This window comes from Aotus nancymaae, unplaced genomic scaffold, assembly GCF_030222135.1.
Source record: "Aotus nancymaae isolate 86718 unplaced genomic scaffold, 86718_ANA_hifiasm-v0.15.2.pri h1tg000072l, whole genome shotgun sequence".
NCBI classification, from domain to species: Eukaryota; Metazoa; Chordata; class Mammalia; order Primates; family Aotidae; genus Aotus; species Aotus nancymaae.
The window spans coordinates 8,094,122-8,120,548 of record NW_026988487.1 but is presented as its reverse complement, the minus strand read 5'-3'; the positions used below and the strand labels follow the sequence as shown (position 1 = coordinate 8,120,548).

Below are 26,427 nucleotides of genomic sequence, written 5' to 3'. Positions count from 1 at the left end.
TTATCATAGTCTGCACATAGCACACACAGTGGTAATGTTGTGCCCTAAGGGACATACTACTGTTAACAGCCCATCCAGTCATTTGATTATCACAGTATGGGTAATGGCTTTCTAGGATAATATCTTTGATACAGACAATCAAATGCTTTACTTAGTTTATTATCCTGTTTTCTTTTAGAACACATCCAGGCCATATTTGACTTTAATGCGAGGGCACAGTGCAACGCAACTTTAAGGCCATTATAGATAAGTATAATTCTCAATTGGGTTCCTCAGTTTCTCATATTAGTTCAGTTTCCAGGGGTAAAATTGGCTTCTAACAAAGGTTATATTTGTAAACAATATTTGAAAATCAATAAAAATGACAGAACTACAGGACATCAAGAGAATGACAAATAAAATGATAAAAGAGATAAGAAGCCTTCCAAATGAGTGCCAGTTAAGGGAAAAAACAGAGTAAGATTGGGAAGGTGGAAAGAGTATAGGATCAACTCTGTTTTGGATACTGGATACTAGAATGAATAAGCTTATACAAAATTAGTTGTTCTTCCATTGCATTGGTGAGGAAAATGAGGTACAGAGAAGTTAAGAAAGTTGCAAAGTTTATGTTGCTTGTAGGAGGCAGAGACAGGATTTGAACACAGGTAATATTGTTCTTGAGCCCATACGCTTTTTCTTTCATTATCCAAAAAAACACCAAAAAGCCCCAAACCCAAACAAACAACACACAAAAGTGTTAGCAAGTTAGAAAAGGACTAAAAGTAATTAGGCCAAAATTTAAATGACGATTGCCTGTCGGTGGTGGGTTATGAGCAATTTTTCCGGCTTATTCATTCCTTTCAGATCTTTTCAAAATAACAAAAATAAAGTTTAACACTTTTTTGTACATCAGCAGAAAATAAAATAAAAATATTGCTGGCCTAACTAACATTTTCCCTCTTATGATAGCACTTCTCAATTTAGAAAAACTATGCATACAGTTAAACCACACTTCGATGACAGCTATCAGAGCACATCTCACTAGAAAGTCACAGAAATCTGGGCATAAGCAGGAATTTGTCCAAATTAAGTAACTTTTAACATATGTTACAGGATCAGCATGGATTCAGTGGAATTTCCCATACCTTTTCTCTTTTAATTCATTTTTATTGTATGTATTTAAAGTGTACAATATGATGTTTTGGTATACAAATGTATGGTGAAATGATTACTACAAGTAAGCAAATTAATATAGCCATCACCTTCCATAACTACCTCTGTGTGTGTGTGTGTGTGTGTGTGTGTGTGTGTGTGTGTAAGAGCACCTAAAATCTACTCTCCTAGCAAATTTTCAATGTACAATATCCTATACCTTTTTTTCTTAATCCTATATCTTTTAAACTGCAGTGTTACATAACTGATATTTGCGAAATGATCAAGAGGTCTTAAGAGATACTGAAATGCCATATGACTCATAAAAGAAAGACTAAACTGACATTCAAAATGGTGTTGGAGTAAATTGTATTTGTGCCCTTACCAATCTACTGAAGCTTCTCTTCTAAAGGTCACAAATGTTTACAATTTCTGCCAATCCTTTTTTCACATGTTGTCCCCCTGTGATCAGCATTTATCACTCCTTTGAAATTCCCTTCTCCGTGGGTTTCCTCTCTTCCTAGTCCTCTACTCTTCATTTGCTCCCATTGTCCTGTCCTGACTACTCCCCATATGGCCCCCTTTCCTCCCCTGAACTGTCTCAAATGAGTTCTCCTCCCTCTTCCGTTATATCCTTTCTTTACAATATTACAGTTTCAACCATCAAAAGTACATGAATAATCCCCCAAATAACATCTCCAAATCCTGACCTTTCTCCTAATCTCTTTCTAGATGTCAATCAGCTCTCATTATGTCTAATATGGAACTTCCCCTACCCTAATCTCCCAGATCTGTCTTTCCTGCTGAGTTTTTTGATTTTTAATGGTTCTACCAACCTCCAATAATCCAGGCTCAAAAATCTAGTGTCATTTTTCACTCTTCGTCCTTGTCTCTCTTTCAATTGTTGTTTAGTTTTATACAATCTACCTCTGCAATATTACTCATTTAGTTGTTAAATACTTACTGAATATCTACTGTAGTAAATTCTGAGGCTATAGCAGTAAGACAAGTGAGAACCTTGCCTTCCTGAAGCTTATATTCTAGTGAGAAAACACAATTTCAGGTGGTCGATAAATCCTATTAGAAAAATAAGATCAAGAATGAGTGGTAGTGATGATGGAGTTGATCAGAGAAAGCCTCTGCAACATTAAAGCAGAGATCAGTGGCTGGACATGGTGGCTCATGCCTGTAATACCAGCACTTTGTGAGACAGAGATGGGAGGTTCACTTAAGGCCTCGAGTTTGAGACCAGCCTGGGTAACATAGCAAGACCCCATCTCCAAAAAAAAAAAAAAAAAAGAAAAAGAAAAAGGAAAATTGGCTGGGTGTGGTGGTGTGCACCTACAGTGCTAGCTATCTGCTATCTGGGAGGCTATAGTGGGACAATAGCTTGAGCCCAGGAGTTCAAAGCTGCAGTGAACTATGACTGCACTACTACACTGCAGCCTGGGTGACAGAGTGAGATCATCTCACTCTGTGAGAAAAAAACAAAAAAACCCTGAATAAAATGAAAGACTGAGCCTCGTGAATGTCTGAAGGAATACCATTCCAGGCAGGTGGAACAGTGTATTAGGCTATTCTCGTGTTGCTATAAAGAAATATCTGAGGCTGGGAAATTTATAAAGAAAAGAAGTTTAATTGGCTCACGATTCTGCAGACTGTACAAGCATGACATCAAGATCTGCTCGGCTTCTGGGGAGGCCTCAGAGAGTTTTACTCATGGCAGAAGGCAAAGCAGGAGGAGGTATGTCACACAGTGAGAGCATGAATAAGGTTGGGGAAAGGTGCTGCACACTTTTAAACAACCAGACCTCCTAAGAACTCACGTACTCCTGTGAAGACAGCACCAAGGGGATGGCGTTAATCCATTCATGAGAAATCCACTCTTATGATCCAATCATCTCCCACCAGGCCCCACCTTCAACACTGGGGATTACATTTCAACAAGAGATTTGGGTGGACAAATATCCAAACTACATCAAATAGCAAATTCAAAGGCCTTGAAGCAGGAATAAGTTTGACATGTTTGAAGAACTACAAAAACACTAATATGACTGATATAAGGTAAGTAGGGGAAGAGTGGTAGACAATGAGATTAGACAGCTAGTTAGGGCCAAAAATCAAGGTCTTTATAAGCAACGGTAAAGAGTTTGGATCTTAAATGTAATTGGAAATAATTGGAGAGTTTTGACTAGGGGAGTGATGTAGTCTAATTTATGTATTGAAGACTAGAGAATAGATTGTAGGAAAATCTGGAAGTAGGGTGGCCAGTTAGGAAGTTACTGTGCCACTTTTCTTCCTGTTGACTATTCTAGTTTAAGCTCCCATTACCTGCATCTATACCAGTAGTAAGCTTCCCTGTTCACACTGCTGCTTCCCGTTCTTAATCTTATACCCTAGTGCTGGCCAGCTAAAGCTTATTAAAGTACAGTTATGAGTATACTCATTTATTGCTGAAAGTCCATCATAAGCTCTTTACTGTCTGTTAAAAACAATCTCCAGAGCATTTTGCTAGGTTGTTAAGACAGTCTATAACCAAGTCCTGACTTACTTGCCAATACTTTTAAAAATATTATTTATGTGTTAGGCTAGGGCCTGAAAAAGCTATAGCCATGGGCCAAAAATAACCTGCCACCTGTTATTAGAAATAAAGTTTTATTGGAACACTATACCTTTGTTTACTTATTATCTATGGCTGCTTTCATGTTACAATGACGGAGTTTAGTAGTTACAACAGAAAGAATATGACTACAAGGCCTAGAGTACTTACTACTTGGTTCCTTACAGAAAAAATGGTTTATAGAATTCAGCTGTCAGCAGTCTAAATTTCCTTATTATTCATATACCCCCACCTCAGTGGTTAGGCTCTGTCATTTACATTATCCCTTCCATTTAGAATATAATTCCCTAAATTTCTCCTCCTACTTCCACAAGCACACATTCTATTTATCTTCCAAGGCCCATTCCCTCCCCAAGAGGCCTTCCTCCTAACTCTCTGTGATAGGCAGAAGAACAGCCCTCCACAAAGATGTCCATATCCCAAACCATGGAACCTATGACTATTTTGTGAAATGTGGCAAAGGAAAGTTAAGTTTGCAGATAAAACTAAGGTTGCTAGTCAGTTGACTTAAAAATAGATTATCCATGTTGGCTCAACATAATCACAAGGGTCCTTCAAAGTGGCAGCTATTGGTAGAAGAGTCAGTGTCAGAATGATGTGAGATGAGAAAGGCTTGACTGACCACTGCTAGCTTTTCAGATGGAAAGGCCATGAGCCAAGGAATGTGGGCAGTCTCTGGAAGCTAGAAAAGGATTATTTCCTAGAGCCTCAAGAAGAGAAAGCAGCTTTGCTGACGCCTTGTTTTTTTTGGCCTTCTGACTTCTAGGACTGTAATATAATACATTTGTATTGTTTCAAGACATTGGCGGCCAGGCGTGGTGGCTCATGGCTGTAATCCTAGCACTTTGAGAGACCAAGAGGTGTGGATTGCTTGAGGCCAGGACTTCAAAACCAGACTGACCAACATGGTGAAACACTGTCTCTACTAAAAATACAAAAAATTAGCTGGGCATGGTGGCAGGGGCCTGTAATCTCAGCTACTTGGGAGGCTAAGGAAAGAGAATTGCTTGAACCCAGAAGACGGAGGTTGCAGTGAGCCGAGATCATGCTACTGCACTCTAGCCTGGGCAACAAAAGCAAAGCTCTGTATCAAGAAAAAAAAAAAAGACATTGAGTTTGTGGCAATTTGGTACAGCAGCAAGAGGAAACTAATGGACTATCCTGAGTCCATTAGTCCAACTAATGAGGCTCCATAACCACTTTGAACTCTTCTGGGGCCTTACCACGTTCAGTTTATATTATACTCATATAGAAGCTTTAATTCTTATTGTAAATGAATAGATCCTTGAAGTCAGGGTATAGATCTGATTCATCTTTGTATCTACTATCATACCAATCATAGTGCCTTTTTGTACACAGCAATAAATCAATAAATATTAATAATTAATGTTAATGACTGCTTGACATTTTTGAAAATTTGTAACGTATATATGGCATATATGATAGACAACCAGAATATTCAAACAACTTGAATAGTCCTTTTCGTAAGTATTTTGAAAAAGTGAGAGTTTATTTAAAAAATCAGTATCTTAAAAATATTTATAAAATTTGAAAGATGAATAATAGTCAGGCAATACACATGGTAACTGAGCATTTTTCAATTCACTTTTAAAAAACGAAGGTTTCAAATAAACAAGCATGGACTTTCCTAATTCATAAATAATTACATTATGAATTGAAATATCTTTATTTGCATTAGTTTAAATAAAATAATACCATCATTCTGAAATAGACAGTAAAAGCAATGGGGGGTGTATTTTTGTCAACTTCGGTTTTTTTTTTTTTTTTTTTGAGACAGAGTCTTGCTCTGTCGCCCAGGCTGGAGTGCAGTGGTGCAATCTTGGCTCACTGCAATCTCTGCCTCCTGGGTTCAAGTGATTCTCCTGCCTCAGCCTCCCAAGTAGCTGGGACTATAGGCATGTACCATCACATGCAGCTAATTTTTTGTATTTTTAGTAGAGACGGTGTTTCACAGTGTTAGCCAGGATGGTCTCCATCTCCTGACTTTGTGATCCACCTGCCTCAGCCTTCCAAAGTGCTGGGATTACAGGTGTGAGCCACCGTGCCCAGCCCTATTTCTGTCAACTTTCTACTGATAGGTTATGTAAATAAAGCCAAATTTTGGGGGCATTTTATTATCAGTAATGTCCAACAAGGCAATTAGAAATGAATTAAAATATGTATAAAAAATTCACAAATTGCTAGTAATGAGATATAATGTACCAGGCATTCAACAGGAATAAATAATACTAAAATTTTGTTTTCACTAGGGACCTACAAAGAAGAAAGCTAAAAATAAATGAAGAAAAAGATGAAGGCATTTCATTTTCAATTATTGTCAAGCTATAAAAACGTTTGTACTTTTATGTGATGCAAAGATAGAGAACATAGACATAATGAATGAGTCCATTATGTCAGTATCATTTGGAATCAGACAAGCTTTTGGCATTTACTAACTCTGAACGTGTCTCATACAAAACTATATACAACTCTTTAGATTGAGACAAAATAAAGAGAATTATGAAGTAATCAGAATTCATATTAGGTTTTTAAAACTCCTTTTATTTACAAACAGCAATTCACTCATGTCTATATTCTCGTGGTTCATTCATGCTTCTTTGTATGTAAATAAATATCATGTATGCTTTTTCACTCCCAAAAGTGTAAGAAGGAAATGTTTTACAGCAAAGCGTGAATTTCCCTCTTTCTTACTGAATGTATGGGTGAGATAACTTGATGAGGAATTCATTCATTAATCATTGAGTATCAACTCTGTGTCAAGCACCATGAGAGGTACTAGAAATGTTAAGCTGAATGAGACAACATCAGATGGTAAGGAGGGAGAGTTGTTTCTCTTGGGAAGATTCATAGTGGTATTTCTAATATAACAGTTGCTGTTTGCTTCTGGAGGCTGGTGTCTTAATTAAGATGGTAAAAAAATAACCCTTCTAATTCCCCTAAACTTCTTTTGATTAGATAGAAAAGAGTCAAGGGGTAGGAAGGGTGTTTATCTCTCATGAGGAGTCCGAAGAGTGACTAAAAGCTCTAAGAATGTAATGTGTATCCCTTATTCCAATAGAAGAATATTTTTATTCCAGGAAAATGTCTAGCCTTGTCACTGTAAAGGTCATTTTCCCACTGGGAAGATAGAAGCAAATGGCAGTAGTTTATGGTGTTAATTTCTATTGTGGTGTAACAAACGACCACAAATATAGCAGCTTAAAACAATACAGGTACATTATCTCATGGTTTCTGTGGGACAGGAGTTTGGGCATGGCTTAGTTGAGTCCTCTGCTTATGATTTCAAGAGGCTTCAATCTACAGGTTGAACATGACCTTTGGTCTCATCTGAGGCTTGACTGAGGAAGGACTGAAGGCTTCATCCAGAGACTGTCCTCAGCTCCTTGCCAAATGATTCTCCTAACATAGCAGTTCATGCCTTTGAAGCTAGTAAAGAGTACAAGACTCCAGCAAAGTTGGCACTAAAATCTTATGCAATATAATCATGTACATCCTATGACTTTGCTGTATTGTATACTTACAAGCAAATCACAGGTCGCAAACATACTCTAGGGGAGAGGATCACACAAAGGCATGAGCATCAGGAAACAGGAATCATGGATATCACCCAAAGAGTTTGTCTAACACAATACTTAGACTCTTCCCCTCTATATTACCTTTAAAAACCAAGTCTTCTACTTTTTCATTACTGCTTTAAATATAGTTCTTCTCATCTTAATTTATTTTTCCAATGTTTAAGTTGATCTTGGCTTTTACTTCCCTACCACTATTCTTAAGAGTTTTTGATTAGTTCTAGGTTGCCTCTTTGTCCATTTTTGTATATTTGTTTAGACATGTAAGCTCATCAAAGAATTCTGTGAAGTTTCCCTTGATTTGCCTGTGTACTTTTATGCTTTTTCCTTATTGAGACTATAAGTAATTGTACACAGTAGCATTAACCTTTTAGGATTTCTTACCCCACAAGTTATGTTCCCATCCATAGTCTCTAAACATGAGAATAAACTCATTTTAGCCAAGTTTAAAACAAGACAAAACAAAAATGCATCCATGGAGTCTGTAATATATGTCTGGATATATACATAACTAAACAATCAAACCCTCTTTGGCATCTTTTGCTAGAAATACAATTCCAGCAGATGTCAAAATAGTTGAAGTGCTTCAGTATTGCAACAAGTTGGCAGGCACTAATGATACACTTTGAGAAAGCATCATTCACATTCCTTTTATGCCTGGGCTGGTTGAGGTTCACGCTAATGGTTTTACTTTGGTTTCTTCCTTTTTTCATCTCTCATGCTCACTATGGTGCATCATCCTCACTAACATTCATGACTTTCTGTACAGGAAACTTTGCCTATAGTCTTATTCCCCTTCTATAAGGTGTGTTGCTCTGAAAAAAGGTATGACCTTCCATGGAAATGTTTTGATCAGAAAGTCTCAGCAGATGGTATGTGGTACCACTTAGGATCTATATGTACAAGAGTTGATTCTGTTCTTCCTCCAAGTTTTACCTACTTCAGTACTGAACCTCAGTTGCTTGCTTTATACATTAAAGGACATTAGCAAAGCTGGCCTATGTTCTTAGTGCCTGATACACTGTATTCAACAAATATTTGTGGAAAGAATGATAATGATGATATTGAGTACCTAACAGATGTGAGCCACAATATTTTCAATCAGCTAGCCACTTCAGATACATTAGCTTTAATCCTCCAGACAACGCTATGGGTTGGTGATATCTCCATCTTCTTAGATGAAAAAAAAAAATGAGACTCAGGCAACTTATAGAATTCTCAAAGCCAAATCTATTATGCTGTAGAGCTGGCATTTGGACCTTATAGCATATGACCTTTTCACCATACTACTCTGCTTCTCTACAAGTAAAAATGAATCTACTTTTTTGATAAAAATACCATTAGGCTGTGAACTAATTTGTTTTATTTATCTGTAGTAAAAACTACAGTCAATTTTTTACAAATATTACTTCTTTTTATCTTATAATGCTTGAGACAAACATATTATTTTTTCCATTGTATAAATGGAGCAAAAGTGAGGTTGAATAATTTACCTAAGGTTGTAAAAGAATTGTCTAAGAAGCAAATTTTCTCACTCTCAATGTTTGTGGATTCTTTTTTTTTTTGAGACTAAGTCTTGTTCTGTCACCTGGAGTGTAGTGGTGCATTCCTCACTGCAACCTCTGCCTCCTGGGTTCAAGTGATTCTCCTGCCTCAGCCTCCTGAATAGCTGGGACTATGGGCACGTGCCACCAGGCCCACCTAATTTTTTATGTATTTTCAGTAGAGAGGGGGTATTACCATGTTAGTCAGGATGGTCTTGATGACCTTGTGATCTGACCTTGTGATCTGCCTGCCTTGGCCTCCCAAAGAGCTGGGATTACAGGCATGAGCCACTGCGCTTGGCTTCCTATTCTGCTTTTGACTTAAACTTTCATTAGAATTCTGGAGTTATTATAAAAGAAATGAGAAACACCAATAGTACTATATAGCCCCAAGAACTAATTGCTTTATAATTTTATCAATAATGCTGGTTGGATACGGTCACACATTTTCGGAAAAAACATTATTAAAGATTCTTCATTTTTTTTCATTCAACTAAGATTTATTATTTACTTATGAAGTCAGCACTGTGCTTGTCACTAAAGAAGCAAAGCAGTTTAGGACAAAATTCAGTGAGAAGAAAACCATACAAATAGATCATTACAAGGCAATATGAAAAGAGCAATAATACAGGTTTGAGCAAAGAGTTATTAACTCTGTCTAGAAGTGTAAGTTCACTTCATGGAAGAGTACATCCCCAGTTTTAAGATATTTACCTAGGCACATTTATTATTCCCTCTTTATGTACTGCTATACAAATAGTCTCAAAGAGAGCTTTTGTTTCTTATCGTGAGATCTCCATGATGCTTCAAAAGTCTTTTAATTTAAAAATAAGCTTTAAAGTTCAGAAGTAACAAATGCTCATTCTTAAAAAAAAAAAAAACAGGCAATATAAAAGTTTCTAGTAAAAAACAGATAATCTCCCAATCCTATCCCCTGAGAAAATCAATGTTATCAATGAGTGAGATATCTTATAGCAGATTGAAAACTATTAAAGCTTCTTGAGGCAATGTAATCTATTGCTTTATCCTGAATACTTATGTCATAAAAATTAGGTTAAGATGAGGTATATTTTGTTCAATGATTGTAATTAAAATAAAAAATGAACTGTAACACATAAAATCTAGCCTGGACAACATGGCAAAATCCCATCTCTACAAAAAATACCAAAACATTAGCTTGGCATAGTGGTGAGTGTCTGTAGTCCCAGCTACTCAGAAGGCTGATGTGGGAGAATCACTTGAGCCAGAGAGGTTGAGGCTGCAGTGACCTGTGATCATACCACTGCACTCCAGCATGGGCAACAGCATAAGACCCTAAGAAAACCAAACCAAACCAAACCCAAACACACAAAACCCCCCATAAACCTATAGTTACAGAGTAAAGCATTTTCACAGTAGGTCACTTAGTGCTTGAGACAACCATATGAAGACTGTACCCTGATTTAGAGACAGGAAGCAAATACTCAGAGAAGTCATCATATTTTACCAAATCTAAGGTGCCACCAATTATAACACACCATGCTATTTTATATACTTTAAAAGAGAAAAAATAATTACCAGTTCAATTGTGATATAATGTCTTAACTATATTCCTATGAGACTCAAAGGATTTATTAGGAATCCTGGACTAAGAATTAGAAGACCCGAATTAGGATCTGACATTGTCCTTTCCAAACTTGTGACTTAAGTAAATAATTAAGTTCTATGAGTTTTGATCTTTCCATATTTTTTAAATTAAAAAGAATAATGTCTCTCTCACAGGGTTGCTGTGGGGACATATTAATGTAAAACAGAACTTTAGAAGCACAAAACTGATAAAAATTTAAAACCTTCTAAGTCAATGTTATTTTTAAAGATATCATCTGTAACAGTAGTATTAATACTCTGTTGTTGAAGGCAGGAAATGAACTTCTGGATCTAAACTGAACTATTTTATCATGATAAATAATTATGAAAGCTGTTACTGCACACATTTTAGTACTGCTGCCTTTTCTGAGATCAGCTGTTAATACTTTGTCCTCATGTGAACTCTGGAAAATACCTATTCCACTAACCCAAAAGAATGTATTCAGTTTGGATGAGGAGATTTTCAGGCCTTGAGGGAAGATGTTTCTTTCTGGCACCACTTACATTTTGCTTGTCCAGTTATAGGACTGAAACATGCACTATACTTTAGGCGTTCTATCATTACAGTCAGTTCTAATTGTGAAAGGAATCAGAGTTTCAACTTTTGGAAAAGTGATAATCGACTATATTTTACCACTTATGCCTTCTAAAATTTTAGAAGCAGTCCTTGCATTTTTCCTGCCTTTGTGCTTGAAACTATTTTATGTGATAGACTGTTCACCAAGTTAGTAAGGCATATAGATTTTACTTGATTAAATACTAGATAGTACACATTTTGCAATCCCCTTGACAACATATTCCTGCCTGTGGTGGGAATTAAGTCTTGCTTGTCTAGCTGTGCCTTCATATCTTAAGGCTACTGGTAGTGTATGTGATTAAAGTATGTACCTGAAATAGTTTCTTGGAAATGATCTTCTGTGAAAACTCACAATATGTGGCAGCTTTGGGATTTATTCACACTAGACATTTGTTTCTGTATGTTAAACACTAGAAAAATCATGGTTTCCTAATTTTTATGACTGAAAAACTGTCTATGTTTGCTTCCTGTGTACCAATAGAGATTAGTAGATTGTTGCTATATATCTGGTGGAATTAAATAATTTCAGTGTTTCAATTTTTCAGATATTTGTTTGATGAAAAAAGAAAATACCCAATAGTTGATTAGTGCACAGACGGCACAATAGAAAAACACGGGATAGTCTAAGATCCAAGATGACAGCATATCTGTCTGTGCTACTGGACTTTTGTTTACGCACTGAACCAATACGCACATGAATAGGAAAGTTTAAAAATTAACACTGAATTTCAGGTGCTCCAAAAAGTTATACATGCTGACACATTACTAATCTTTTTTAAAAAATAAATATTTGTTAGTTGCTACTTCAAACCTAGCCCAAGTTACCACCATCTCCCACCTCAATCACTGCAATAGCCAACTAGTCTTCTTGCTTTCTTCATTCTTGCTACTCTTACAGCCCAGTTTTTAAAAAATGCCCAAATGACCTTTCCAAATGTAGACCATATCACGTTACTCCTTCTGCTTAAAACCACGAATACGTTCCTATGACACTTAAAAAATTAAATCCAAACTCTTCAGTATGGTGTTCAAAGCCCTGTATTACCTGGCTTCTTTTCACATCTCCACCCTTATCTTGTGCTCCTCTCCTGCTTGCTCATACGTATTAGATACAGTAGCTTTTTTTTTCCTGTCCCTCAAATACGTCAAGTTTGCTCCCATCTCACAGATTTGTACTGGGCCTGAAAAGTCTTTCCCATAGTTTTTGTTCCTGGCTGAGTCTGAGCTGCAAAGTCACCTCTTCAAAGAGGACTTATTTGTCAATTAATCTAATGTAGCATCCCCACTTACTCATCTTCCCTAACATATCATCTGGTTTTACTATATGCATAACACTCATCACTATCTACAATTATGTTTTTTACTTATTTGTTAACTTGCTTGTCCATCTCTGCCCACTACAATTTACCTAAGCAGCTTGAAAGCAAGGGCCTTATTTGTGTTGTTATCCTAGGGTATGGCCCATTGTAGACACTCAATAAATAGTTCTGGAAGAAATGAAATAATGAATGTGAATAATTACCTTTTCTTAAGTGACATGTTTTTCTCTTTAACTTTTTTTCTGGAAATAAAATTGTACTAGGAAAAGAGTTATTTCCCTTGAAGCTGGCAATAATTTGCCCACTTAATACAAAGTTCAATCACCAAAGATTAAATTTGATATATTTTCTGTTTTTTTTTTTCCTTTTTTTTTTTTCACTGCATTTTAGGTTTCGGGGTACATGTGAAGAACATGCAAGATTGTTGCATAGGTACACACATGGCAGTGTGATTTGCTGTCTTCCTCTCCATTACCTATATCTGGCATTTCTCCCCATGCTATCTCTCCCCAACTCCCCACCCCGCACTGTCCCTCCCCTATTTCCTCCCTACAGACCCCAGTGTGTGATGCTCCCCTCCCCATGTCCATGTGTTCTCATTGTTCAACACCCACCTATGAGTGAGAAAAGGCGGTGTTTGATTTTCTTAATGGAAGCTTACAGCAGTGACCTACTTTTTTGAGTTTGAAACAACATAGGACAATATGTGAGTTTGCCATTTCCTTGAATGGTAAATGCCACAAATATTTGTTGTGATTATTATCTGGCTTTGAATAATCAAGACATCAGAAAGCAGGTCTGTCTTACAAAAATGGGTAAAATTATCTCTCAAATGACACAGAATCACATAATAAACTATTCTCTAATGCTTGAAACCTCATCCCAATTCTAGGAGAAGAAGGATACAGAAATACCATAACTACTTTGTATAGAGGAAAAGACCATAATGTCCATTCTAAATATTAATAGTATAGTTGACTTTCATTAAAGAAACACAGTTTTGGCCGTGTGTGGTGGCTCACGCCTATAATCCCAACATTTTGGGAGGCCAAGCGGGGCAGATCATTTGTAGCAAGGAGTTCAAGACCATCCTGGCCAACATGGCAAAACCCCATCTCTACTTTTAGTAGAAAAATAAAATTAAATACTTTTTGTATTTTTAATACAAAAATTAGCTGAGCATGGTGGCACAAACTTGTAATTCCAGCTACTTGGGAGGCTGAGACACAAGAATCATTTGAACCCAGGAGGCAGAGGTTGCAGTGAGCCGAGATTGTGACACTGTACTCCAGACTGGGTGACAGAGCGAGACTCTGTGTCAAAAAAAAAAAAAAAAAAGAAGAAACATGGTTTGTTTGATAAATTCATGCTTGTTAATAAATATGTGCTCTGGGAGAAATGAGGAAAAGAATGATGAATGAGGTCCAGAATAAGCAGAATGAGAAGCAGCCATGTCAAGTCTGAGTTTTAGGATTTAAAAGATAAACCCCATCAAGGCCTTTAAAATGGTACAGTACTACTTTTCCCCTTTTTCCCATAAAACCTTTTCTAATCTGCTTAAGTAACTTTTTTTTCTGTTTTTTTTTTTTTTTTTTTTTGAGACATAGTCTTGCTCTGTCGCACCAGGCTGGAGTGCAGTAGCGCGATCTCAGTTCACTGCAACCTCCACCTCCTGGGTTCAAGCAATTCTGCCTCAGCCTCCCGAGTAGCTGGGACTACAGGTGCGTGCCACCACGTCCAGCTAATTTTTATATTTTTTTAGTAGAGACAGGGTTTCACCATGTTGGCCAGGATGCTCTCAATGTCTTGACCTCGTGATCCGCCCGCCTCAGCCTCCCAAAGTGCTGGGATTACAGGCGTGAGCCACTGCGCCCAGCCTGCTTAAGTAACTTTTAATTAGCTTCAGATGTAAAGAAAAAAAGGCAGCTACTACTCACATTCTTCTTAAAAGTTAACACATTGCTGATTTCAGATAGCAACACCTGAAGTGATGCAGGACGCTTGCACAGACAAATATATGCAATCAGATGGTCCTTGCTTCACAGCCTTATTTTCAAAAGATTGAGTAAAAATGACAGTTATTCAGCCAACCTATAAAAGTTGAACATACATTTCCTTTGTTGCCTAAAATAATATGCTAAAGCTTTTTCAGAGAAATGAAACATACCAAATTACATTGTTGTTAATAACATACAAAATCACAATCTTTCTTTACTGAGAGAAATTAGGACTTTTTTTTTTTTTTGAGATGGAGTTTCGCTCTTGTTACCCAGGCTGGAGTGCAATGGTGCGATCTCGGCTCACCGCAACCTCTGCCTCCTAAGTTCAAGCAATTCTCCTACCTCAGCCTCCTGAGTAGCTGGGACTACAGGCGCGCGCCACCATGCCCAGCTAATTTTTGTATTTTTAGTAGAGACGGGGTTTCACCTTGTTGACCAGGATGGTCTTGATCTCTTGACCTCATGATCCACCTGCCTCGGCCTCCCAAAGTGCTGGGATTATAGGCGTGAGCCACCGCGCCAGGCCAGGACTTTTTTTTTTTTACTGTTAATAAAAATATTTTCAAAATGTTATGTCTTGCTCTGTCGCACCAGGAGGGAGTGCAGTGGCTCGATCTCAGCTCACTGCAACCTCCACCTCCTGGGTTCAAGCAATTCTCCTGCCTCAGCCTCCTGAGTAGCTGGGACTACAGGTGCGTGCCACCACGTCCAGCTAATTTTTGTATTTTTTTAGTAGAGATGGGGTTTCACCATGTTGGCCAATGTTTAGTCTTTTATCCCTTAACCCCCTTCCCACCATTCCCTCTAAGTCCCCAGGGTCCATTGTATCATTCTCATGTCTTTGCATCCTTATATCTTAGCTCCCACTTATAAGTAAAAAGATAATAATGTTTAGTTTTCCATTCCTGAGTTACTTCCATCAGAATAATATTTGCTATTACAGGTTGAGTACCCTTATCTGAAATGCTTGGACCAGAAGTATTTAGGATTTTGAAATATTTGCATATATATAAAGAGGTATCTTAGGAATGGGACCCAAGACTAAAACATAAAATTCTTTTGTTTCATAAGCAACTTTTGAACAGCTTGAAGGTAATTTTCTAGACTATTTATAATAATCTTATGCATGACCCAAATTTGTTAACATTGAACCATCAGAAAGCAAAGGTGTTACTATCCTGGTCACCCATGTGGACAATCTGTGGTTGTCTGGCATCACCATCATGCTTGCTCAGAAAAAAATATATCAAAGCTGAAGTGGGCTGGGAGGGTGTTTTTTTTTTTTCCTTCTCTTAAGGACACTGCATAAACTGTTTTATGCTCCTGTGTTTTGACTACAACCCATTATATGAGGCCAAGTGTGAAACTGTCCACTTCTGGGGCCATGTCAGCACTCAAAAGTTTTGGAATTTGGGGCATTTCAAATTTGGGATTTCAGATTTGGGATGTTCAATCTGTATAAGAAATGCAGTAATAAAAATATATGTATATACTTATTCACATCTTTTTTTTGGCAAAAATAGTAATAAGTGGGATTACTGAGTGAGAATATATGACCATCAAAAACATTTTAATATTCAGAAAAACCTTCCAAATGGATATTTAAAAAGCTCTTGATATATACTGCAAAACTGATTCCCAAGGATGTTATGCCAATTTATATTCCCCACCTGTAGTGGATGAAATGTTTACTTTCAACTTTAATTAGTGGCAGGCCCAGATGGCTCCTAAACTGGAGGGATTTTTTTTTAAATGCCTAATATATGAGCAATTTAAGGAAACAAAGTATATTCTCTACAGAAGGATTCCTGCCCCTTGCTTCCTTTGCTTACATATCATTTAGGGCCTCTTGGGTGTAGAAACCTTAGCTCCAAATGCTCATCTCAATTCTGTGAAATCTCTGAAGCTAAAAACCCTACTTATCATGATAGTTTCATATTATTTCTGATGCAGGGTGATATTCCTTTCTTGTTTTTAATCTTTACACACACACACACACACACAATTTAAAATGTCATTTCTACGTGTAAGAGAAGGTGAAGGTTTTAGCATGAGATCAGTCTTCCATCTTGATCCTGAAGTCCATTATGAATCTTGGCAGCTATATTTCCTGGCTTTAATACTATGCACTTTTCCATAATCATATATCTATATGAATATGTATGTATTTGTTTATAACAGCTTGAATAGCTTGAATGAGATGTCTGTGTATGTATACACATTAAGTATGTTATATGTTTTTATTCATAAAAGCTTGAATTTAGAGAGCTGTCTATTTGGAACTGGTTTTCAACCTTTTAAAGAATATGTAGACCCTTTGATTGCCCTAACATTTAACCAAATTGTTGTTGGAATTACCCTCTCAAACCTCTGAGTGAAATGTACCTTTACATTGTGAGTTTAAGGATGACTCAGCAGTCTGAGTGGGGTGAAAAGCAACTTAGAGCAAAAGGTGCCTGTGCAGAGTGATGTGGCTTTTGGTGCTGAAGCTGTCGTGCCAGCTTCTCTTACATTTAAAGCTTCCTGTATGCCTCTGTGTCTGTCAGATCTAAAGTGTGTCTATGCTTCCTAAATGATCAAGCCCTAGTTGTCCTTCTGCTTGACAAATAATCTGTGTGAACCTGAGAATTTCAACAAATGCCACTGACTAAGATAAAAAAGGGTGAAAAGACACTGTCTGCCCTCTATCCCCAGCCTGTCTTTGACTTTATTCATTACTCCTTCAAATCAGAACAATTAAGAGTGACCTCCTGCCAGGGTTCCTGACAGCCAGTTATTCCCATAATCACTACTGTTGTTTAGCAGTGGGAGTAACAGGTTGGCCCTTCCTGCTTTCCTTCCATGTGGTCCTAGCTCTCCTATATTGAAAAGTTTTTAGGATTCTCCTGTAACTGCTGGTGCTTTTGAAGATTTTTGCCCTATTTTTGTATTCTAGTTATCTTTTCCATGAGGCCTGGAGGAAGGCAGTTAGAAGCCTGTGCTTATGCTGCCAATTTACCAAGAAGTCAATACATTCTCTTTTTATTAAAGACCTCCTGTGGGATATCTGGCCAGATTTTTTTATTATGCATTTTTAAAGATAGAAATGCCTCTTTATGCTTTTGTTACATAATTATTTTGTCAATCTATATGTCAGTTAAACAGAGATTACAGTTCTGAACATGTAGTTATTTCAAATAAAAATCACACAAAGGCATTATAATGATATGGAACATGTAAATATAGGGAGATCAATAGAAGCATCTCCAGGAATTCCAATACTGATTAAAAATGTCTATTCTGTCTACAGACTGTTTCACTGTAAATAAAGACAGAACAGACTGAAGTTTCCTCACAGTCAGCAATAAACAACTGAAAGATAAGATGCTGATTCAAACATTTAGCCACAGTTTCCTGTGACAATTACATTCTAACTCAACGTCAATAATAACACTAAATGTTACATATTATGAAAAGCTCTCATCTACCATATTTTCAAATGTATCCAAGTTGAAATAAGCTCTAGACAACAATAATTTAATACCTACCATAGGGAGAAAGTAAATTTAAGTTAATTACTTTAAATAACAATAATGTGGCACCAGCAGTAGTCATGGCAATGGCAACAGCAGCAACAATAACATCCATATAGGGAACATCTTATCCTACCAGGGGCTCTTCTGGGAACTTCATATGTACTTCATTTAATCTTTCAATCCTGCCACTTTGATATTATGAGATCTACTTTTTATATGCAAAAACATACCTAGACGTTAAGTACATTTGTCCAGTGAAGTTGGATGAACAAGTGGGGTGCTCTGTGGAGCATCTCTAAGGAACATAAGAGATTCTGTGGAGCATTGTTTACATGTATTCAAACTGCTGCATCCTTCTGGGTTGCCTCTATGATTTACATACTTCTCCACGGTTAGAGGTATTCTGATGAGGCTGGGATGTTCACGTATGCAATGCTGTGGAAAGCATTCATGTTCCCTGTGACTCTACATGGGAGAGTCTTAGGTAGATGGGAGAGTCTTAGTCTTTTAGACTCTGAAAATAGATGCAAAATGTGTGTAATCTCACGTTTCTGGGAAGAGGATTTTCATCAGATTCCAATGGAGTCCGCAATCCAGGAAAGGTTTAAAATTGTCTCCTGGCCTGGATGTGGTGGCTCAGGCCTGTAATCTCACCACTTTGGGATGCTGAGGCAGGCGGATCACTTGAGGTCAGGAGTTTGAGACCAGCCTGGCCAACACAGTGAAACCCTATCTCTACTAAAAATACAAAAATTAGCCGGGCATGGTGGCAGGTGCCTGTAATCTCAGCTACTCAGGAGGCTGAGGCAGAAGAACTGCTTGTTGAACCTGGGAGCAGAGTTCACAGTGAGCCAGGATTGCACCACTGCACTCCAGTCTGGGTGACAGAATGAGACGCCATCTCAGAAAATAACAACGACAATGATAGTAATTGTTTTCTAGATATTCCTTAAAGCCTGGTTTTAAGTTGTAAGATCCAAGAAAACTTACCCTTCAGCTTTCTGAGAAAATGCCACAGTATAACATCCTAGAGAACACTTACATTAAGAAGAAAGTAGAGCCGAGGCGGGTGGATCACGAGGTCAAGAGATCGAGACCATCCTGGTCAACATGGTGAAACCCCGTCTCTACTAATACAAAAAATTAGCTGGGCATGGTGGCGCGTGCCTGTAATCCCAGCTACTCAGGAGGCTGAGGCAGGAGAATTGCCTGAACCCAGGAGGCGGAGGTTGCGGTGAGCCGAGATCGCGCCATTGCACTCCAGCCTGGGTAACGAGCGAAACTCCGTCTCAAAAAAAAAAAAAAAAGAAGAAAGTAGAGGCAATTACCCAATTAAAAATTTCAAATTGTAACTTGTAATAACCAGACAGCCAAGGCAAAGAAAGAAAATTAGGTAGGGGTTGTGGCTGAATTTTCTGCCTCATGGTAGTAATTCTGTTTTCCATTATATATGCAGAAAAAGCTGCTGCTTAAAGAGAAAGAAAAATGAGTTTAATCTGAATTATTAAACTTAAAAAGCTATGCCATATAAATTATAAAAAGTACTGGCAAAATGTGCCAACATTAGCAATTATATTTCTAAATAAAAGAACAACATAGAAACTATTTGCTAGTTTGAAGCAGCAAAGCATAAACTCTTGCGAGAGATAATACCTCTATCAGGAAAACTATAAAGCACTCATGAGAGAAACTTAAGAGATTGTAAACAAATGGAAGGACATTCCATGCTCACAGATCAGAATAATAATTAACAATATTGTTAAAATGACAATACTACCTAATGCAATTTACACATTCAATGCAATCCCATCAAAATACCAATGACATTTTACATGGAAATAGAAAAAAAATTCTAAAATTTGGATGGAACCACAAGAGACCCTGAACAGCCAAAGCAAACCTGAGCAAAAAGAACAAAGCTGGAGACATCACACTACCAGACTTAAAAATATACTACAGAGCTACAGTAACCAAAACAGCATGGGACTGGCCTAAAAACAGAAACACGGATCAATGAAACAGAATAGACAACCCAGAAATTAATCCACATATTACAGCCAACTGATTTTTGACAAAGGTGCCAAAAGCACTGGGGAAAGGATAGTCTCTTCAATAAATGGTACTGGAAAAACTATTCATATGCAGATGAATGAAACTAGACCATCGTGTCTCACCCTATACAAAAATCAACTCAAAATAAATCAAAGACCTAAATGTAAGATCTGAAACTATGAAACTACTAGCAGATAAAATAGGGAAAACACTTCAAGACAATGGTCTGGGAAAAGATTTTATGAATGAGACCTCAAAAGCACAGGCAACAAAAGCAAAATAAACAAATGAGATTATATCAAACTAAAGACCTTCTGCACAGCAAAGGTAACAATCAAGAGTGAAAAGATAACCTACATAATTGGAGATAATATTTACAAACTACTCATCTGACAGGGAATTAATATCTAGAATATACAAGGAACTCAAACTACTACCAGAAAACCAACAGCAAAATACCAACCAATCTGATTTTAAAAATGGGCAAATTATCTTAACAGACATTTCCCAAAAGAAGACACACAAATGGCCAGCATATAGATGAAAAATGTTCATTATCACTAATCATCAGGGAAATGCAAATCAAAGGCACAATGAGTTATCATCTCACCCTAGTTAGGATGACTGTTATCAAAAACACAAAAAGTAAATGCTGGAGAAGATGCAGAGAAAAGGGAACACTTGTACACCATTGGTGGGAACGTAAACTAGTAGAGCCACTATGAAGAATGGTATAAAGGCTCCTCAAGAAATTACAATAGAACTACAATATGAGCCAGCAATCCTACTACTGGGCATTTATCCAAAGAAAAGAAAATCAGCATATTGAAGAGACATCTTGCCATGTTCATTGCAGCACTATTGACAATAGCCAAGATATGGAATCAACCTTAGTGTCCAGCAACAGATGAATGGATAAGGAAAATGTGATGTGTGTGCGTATGTATAAAAAAGTTGATCTCATAGAAGTAAAAAGCAGAACAGAGGGTACTAGAGACTGGAAGGACAGGGAGAGCAGAGGGATAGAGAGATTTGTTAAAGGATAAAAAATTACAGCTAGATAGGAAGAATGAGTTCTAGTGTTCTATGCTAGTACAGGATGAGTATAGTTAAAAATAATGTACTACATAGTTTGAAATAGCTAGGAGAAGGATATTGAATGTTCCCAACCCAAAGAAATGATCAATGTTTGAGATGATGGATATGCTAGTTACTCTTTTTTTTTCTCTTTTCTTTCTTCTTCTCTTTTATGCAGTTACTCTTATCTGACGATTACATATTGTGTATCAAAATATCACCATGTACCCCATACATACATACAATTATTATTTGTCAATTAAAATTAAAATAAAATTTTAAAAACCTGACTGCACAGTTAATTTATAACCGGCCTGTAAATTACTGAGTATCCCTGGGGGAAAAAAGTGCAGATGAAATTTTTTACTTTTCTTCCAAAGAAGTTCTGCTGAATTTCAAATACTTTCTTTAAAAAATCGTGTTTGACAGATATCAAAGTTAATGTTAGCAAGGTAATGAAAATTAATGATGCAATGTCCCCTGGGCTATGTCTATGCAGGTGTTTTCTTCCACTGTTGCCACCTCAACATAAAAATGTCTGATATATAAAATTCTGAACTTACACATAACACATCAGAAGTGATTATTTTCATTCCTCCTAAAACCCACAGAATTTCTTCACATAATTAGTTCTTATGAGTTTTTGACATACAATTTGAGTTTTACAAATGTATTAGGTTATACAAATTTTTAAGTATATACTTATTGTGAAAACTGAGTAGACACTATGAGACAGTTTCCAATCCTCCATAACAGTTGTGAAATCAGAACTTACCCCAAATGGTCTTTGAATGTTACCCTATACCAAGCCAAGCCAAGCCATCTGTTACCCAGAACTGTACTGAAAACATCATTTTGATACTTAACTAACAAGGAACTTTGTATCTTTCTCTCTCTTTCTCTTTCTTCATCTATTCCCTAGCATAGGGAAGATTAAAAGTGGCAAACTAGAGGGATGGTGGAATGTTAGAAGCAAGCAGAAAGACAAGAAGGTAGGGTGACATTAGGGAAGACACAGAAAAACAACCAAAATGTCATACACTAATCTACTAATATGCCATAAATTAATGGATACTTGTAATGATTATTGAACCATCCCAACTAAATTAACTTGCATTTAACGTATACCAATGTATCATATTTTATTCTCCAAAGATGGCCACAATAATAACTTCTGAGTATATGCTCTTCTAAAAAGGAACCTCACCACTTTCCCATACATGGGTGGAGTCTAAGTCCCATGCCCTCAAATTTGCACTGATGAATAGAATATGGTGAAAGTGAGGCTGTGTGACTCCTGAGGCTGGGTCATAAAAGGTGATACAGCTTTTGTATTGTTCACTAAAATACCTATGCTGGAGCCTTGAGCTACCACCTAAGAAGTTTAACTACCTTGAGGTCACCATGCTATGGAGGACAAATATAGGTAGGTGTTCCAGCTGATAGCCAAAGCTGAGCTCCCATCTTATATGTCCAGCCCAGTAGAGTCACCAGATGATTACAACCCCAACAGACATCTGACAGCAACCACAGGAGAATCCCCTAACAAGAGCTGAGCCCAGTTAACCAACAGGACCATGAGAGACAATACTAAATTGCTGGTTTAAGCCATTAACTTTTGGGTTGATTTGTTCTGAAGCAATGGTAAACGGAACAGCTTATTAAAAAAGAAGTGCTATGTATTCAACCACAATTCAAAACATACTCCTGAGTATGTGTTTTGTGCTAGGAATGTGATAGGTAAGTGATTTATATTAATTATATTATTTAATATTCAAACAACTTTTTTGAGTAATATCTTCATTTAGTGAAAAAGGAAATGTTAAATGCTTTTTAAAAGCTGTCTTCTGGCTAGGCGTGGTGGCTCATGGCTGTAATCCCAACACTTTGGGAGGCCCAGGTGGGTGGACTGCCTGAGTCCAGGAGTTCAAGACCAGCCTGGGCAACATGGCGAGACCCAGTCTCTATTAAAAACAAAAATATAGCCGGGCATGGTGGTGTACACCTGTGCTCTCAGCTACTTGACAAGCTGAGAAACCTGGGGTTGAGAGTGAGCGGGTAAGGGAGGAGGAAGTTGCAGTGTACTGAGATTGAGTCATTGCACTCCAGCCTGGGTGATAAAGTGAGACCCTGTCTTGAAAAGACAAAAAAAAGCTTTCCTTCATGCAACTACTTCTTGTGTTATGAAGGTAATATGTTATTGACTCTCTTTAAGGATAATAACTTCATTTTATTTCAAGAATATAACATAGTTATCTTCAGAATATTATATTATCTTTATTCAATTAAAGGTAATTTTTTTCCCTTGAGAATCTCCCTGTTACATAGTTCTTCTCACCCCTCACCATTATTATGTGATTCTTGGTTGTTGGTTCATATTTTAAGTAAGGCTCAACATCAGAGGTTCCCACTAAGAATGGTATTACTCCTAGGGGGCATTTTTGGTAATTTGTGAGGCATTATCTATTGCCACAGTGTTTGGGGATATTTTTGGCAGTTAGTGAAAGGGTACTAGGAATGTTAAACATCTTATCATAGGATGCACTGAACAGTCTGTGCAACAAAGAATTGTTCTGTGTCCTGTATAATTTTTAAATGTTCTACTAGATATTCATGGTGGTAAAAAATATGTTCTTAATTACTTGAATCTGGAACACAATTCTGTTTTTAGATAAACTCCAAATATTTTTGCATAGTTTTAATATACATTAAATTTCCCAGGCTTGTACCTACTATATAAATTGATGGAAGATTTTACTTTATTCTGTTCAGAACTTTACCATTGGTCACCATTTTGGACAATCATTTGGACATTACTGATGACAATCTGCTCATGCTATTTAAAATGACAATACAATGTTCCTGTATCAGTCTACATTCATGGTTGTAACATTTGTGGTGATTCTGTGTAACATCTGAGGACTATATTATATATCCTAGTATACTTGTACTAAAGCATTTACATATTGAAATATATATATAATTTTATTATAAATCACCTCCCTCTTATTTCTCCTCTATAGTACATTAGCATGTCATTTATTTTTTTAAATAAATTATAGGTATAGTTAGATCAATTGTAATTTTCACTGCAGGAAAATAAAGGGTATGTAAGAAGTAGTTAGAAAAAGGGAGTTGAAATTCATAAAGAGGCAAAAGCATCTGAGAGATATGAAGAGAGAAAAAGGAACATGTCCAGTCATTTAAGTTTTCCCCAAGGATCTCTCTGTCTGTTGGGATGATGGAAGTTACTTAAAGCATTGCCTTACTTCTCTTTCTAGCCCAGTGCTGACTCTAGAAGTATCTACTGACAGGTCATGTAGTTCCTTTAGAGAGGTATTCTACTGGCCCCAGCATAGGAGGAAATGCCTGAGCCAGCAGCTCTGAAGACTAGGGAACTGGTTCAGCTATTCCAAGCCCTTTAATTAATTACCCTGCTGACTGCCTCAGAGTCTGTTCCCAGTCTTCACTGTCTGTGACCCTGGGTTTTTTTTCCATGGTTCTACTTAACTCATTGCTTCAGTTTTGTCTTTCATATTTTTGTTTTGGGGTCTTTTGCTCAGTTGGACTGTATGTTTAATCTTATTCCATCTGTAGTATATTATTATTTAACAAGTTCCTCAATGCTGATTCCACTCTTCCAGGTTTCCAGAGCTGCTGCGGATTGATTTTTACATTTATTCTTCCATTCAAAGAAACTCTGGATGGAAGTAGATGTAAAGGCATGTCTTAATCAGTTATTTCAGGTGGAAGCCATTCTAAGCACTTTACATAAAGGAAATATTTTCCTCCTATGATTGGTACATTAAGATTTTTATTGATTAGGTATCAATTTTGCTGTAGGCAAGCCACTATAATGAAATTCAACTGTCTGACTTCAATTTTTTTCTTCTTTAATTTTGTTAAAGAAATTATTTTTAAAAAGTGATAAAGTGCAGAAAACTTACAATCCATATCAAGTAAGGCACGAACAGATTTAACAAGTTCCTTAGATTGAAGCACCAGCGTTGCTGGGATGTTATGTCCATTCCTTCCCAGTAGTGTGAGAGAAGTCTGAGAAGCTAACACAGCTCTTCTTTCACTATGAAGGCAATAAAATAAAGTTGAACTTACTATACAATAAACAACATCTATCTTTACTAAATCCGAAGTTGTATTAGTTATAGATTTGTACAAAAATATCTCTATTTCTGAAGACATTATTTCATAGAACCAAAATTGAAGTAATTCACATAAAACAATATTCTGTTTTCAGTTATTTACTACATAATAAGTAGAAATATTTTAAAATTAGGTTGACTTCATGCACGAGAAAGAAGTAACAGAAAGATGACTTGTCTCCTAAATCATTTGTTTGGATTATTTTGTGAGTGCTTGTGTTTTGCTAACATGATATAATTTTATTTAGTTCTATATAAATTCAAATTAAGCATAATACATGAATTTATTAAACATACATTCATTATTACTTCTAGTAATATTAAATATAAATTTAATATATATATTTGTTCCTGAAATTCTCTCTTAAACTATTCCATTTTTTGCCTCGAATCAAAAACAGCCTAGAGCATTTATAACACTTTAAAAAATGCAGATGTCACCTAAACTGAATGCATTCTGACATAATTAAAAATTAGATGTTTTCCTCAAAACATTACACTAAAACTTACTTGAAAAGAAACAATTTTAAACTGATGACAAAATCATCATTATTTATAGTCCATGTTCCTAAGAATAATGATATTAATTAACAAAAAGAAGCAAAAGCATCAATTCTCAAATGCAAATACATAGCCTTTATTCTGTGGTGAATGACCAAGGCCAATATCCATGTAGAAGATATGCTATATTGAAATGACTGCACCAGATTTTACTAGTGTTTAATTTACTAAGACACCATGAAACATTGCTTGATGTAGCTATTTAAAGTTGTCTTTTTTTTCCATGAAGCAGTTTAAGGCAAGGGCAGGCTCTGGCCTTTAAATAGTCATTTTAACCTTAATTTTTAAAACAAAACATTTGAATTATCAGTCAAGGTAAAAATAATACCTTAGGAGGCTGAGGGTGGGTGACACACTTAACTCATACAAGAAATAAATAAATATGATTACTGATTATTTTTAGATCCTTACCGAGAGTAATAATTATGAAACTCACAGAGTTATCTTGTATTATAAGCAGCATGGATAGTAAGAAGATATGCCAGATTCCTTCATCATAAGAAGTAAAACATTATACTAAAATGAGCTTAGAAGTGTATTATAAATATTATTTTAAATTAAAAAGTGCTATGTGGACACCAAAAATATCTTCATTTATTAAGCCGCTGTTTTCACAGCAAAGGGTAGAATATTTATTTACTTCCTGAGACAG

The 26,427-nt window shown here is 36.5% G+C and overlaps 1 protein-coding gene across 6 annotated transcripts in view; it reads right to left on the bottom strand.

The window, feature by feature from the left end:
• The window catches only part of STXBP4 (syntaxin binding protein 4), a 256,034-nt gene that overhangs the window by 116,709 nt on the left and 112,898 nt on the right, over positions 1-26,427 (bottom strand). For all 6 annotated transcript variants that reach the window (XR_002478910.2, XM_021672796.2, XM_064367561.1 and 3 more), the window contains one exon: positions 25,002-25,135. Coding sequence is in view for 5 of the 6 variants with exons in the window: in XM_021672796.2 (XP_021528471.2) it covers positions 25,002-25,135 (134 nt within the window). In the remaining variant the exon portion in view is untranslated. The remainder of the gene's footprint in view (positions 1-25,001; positions 25,136-26,427) is intronic.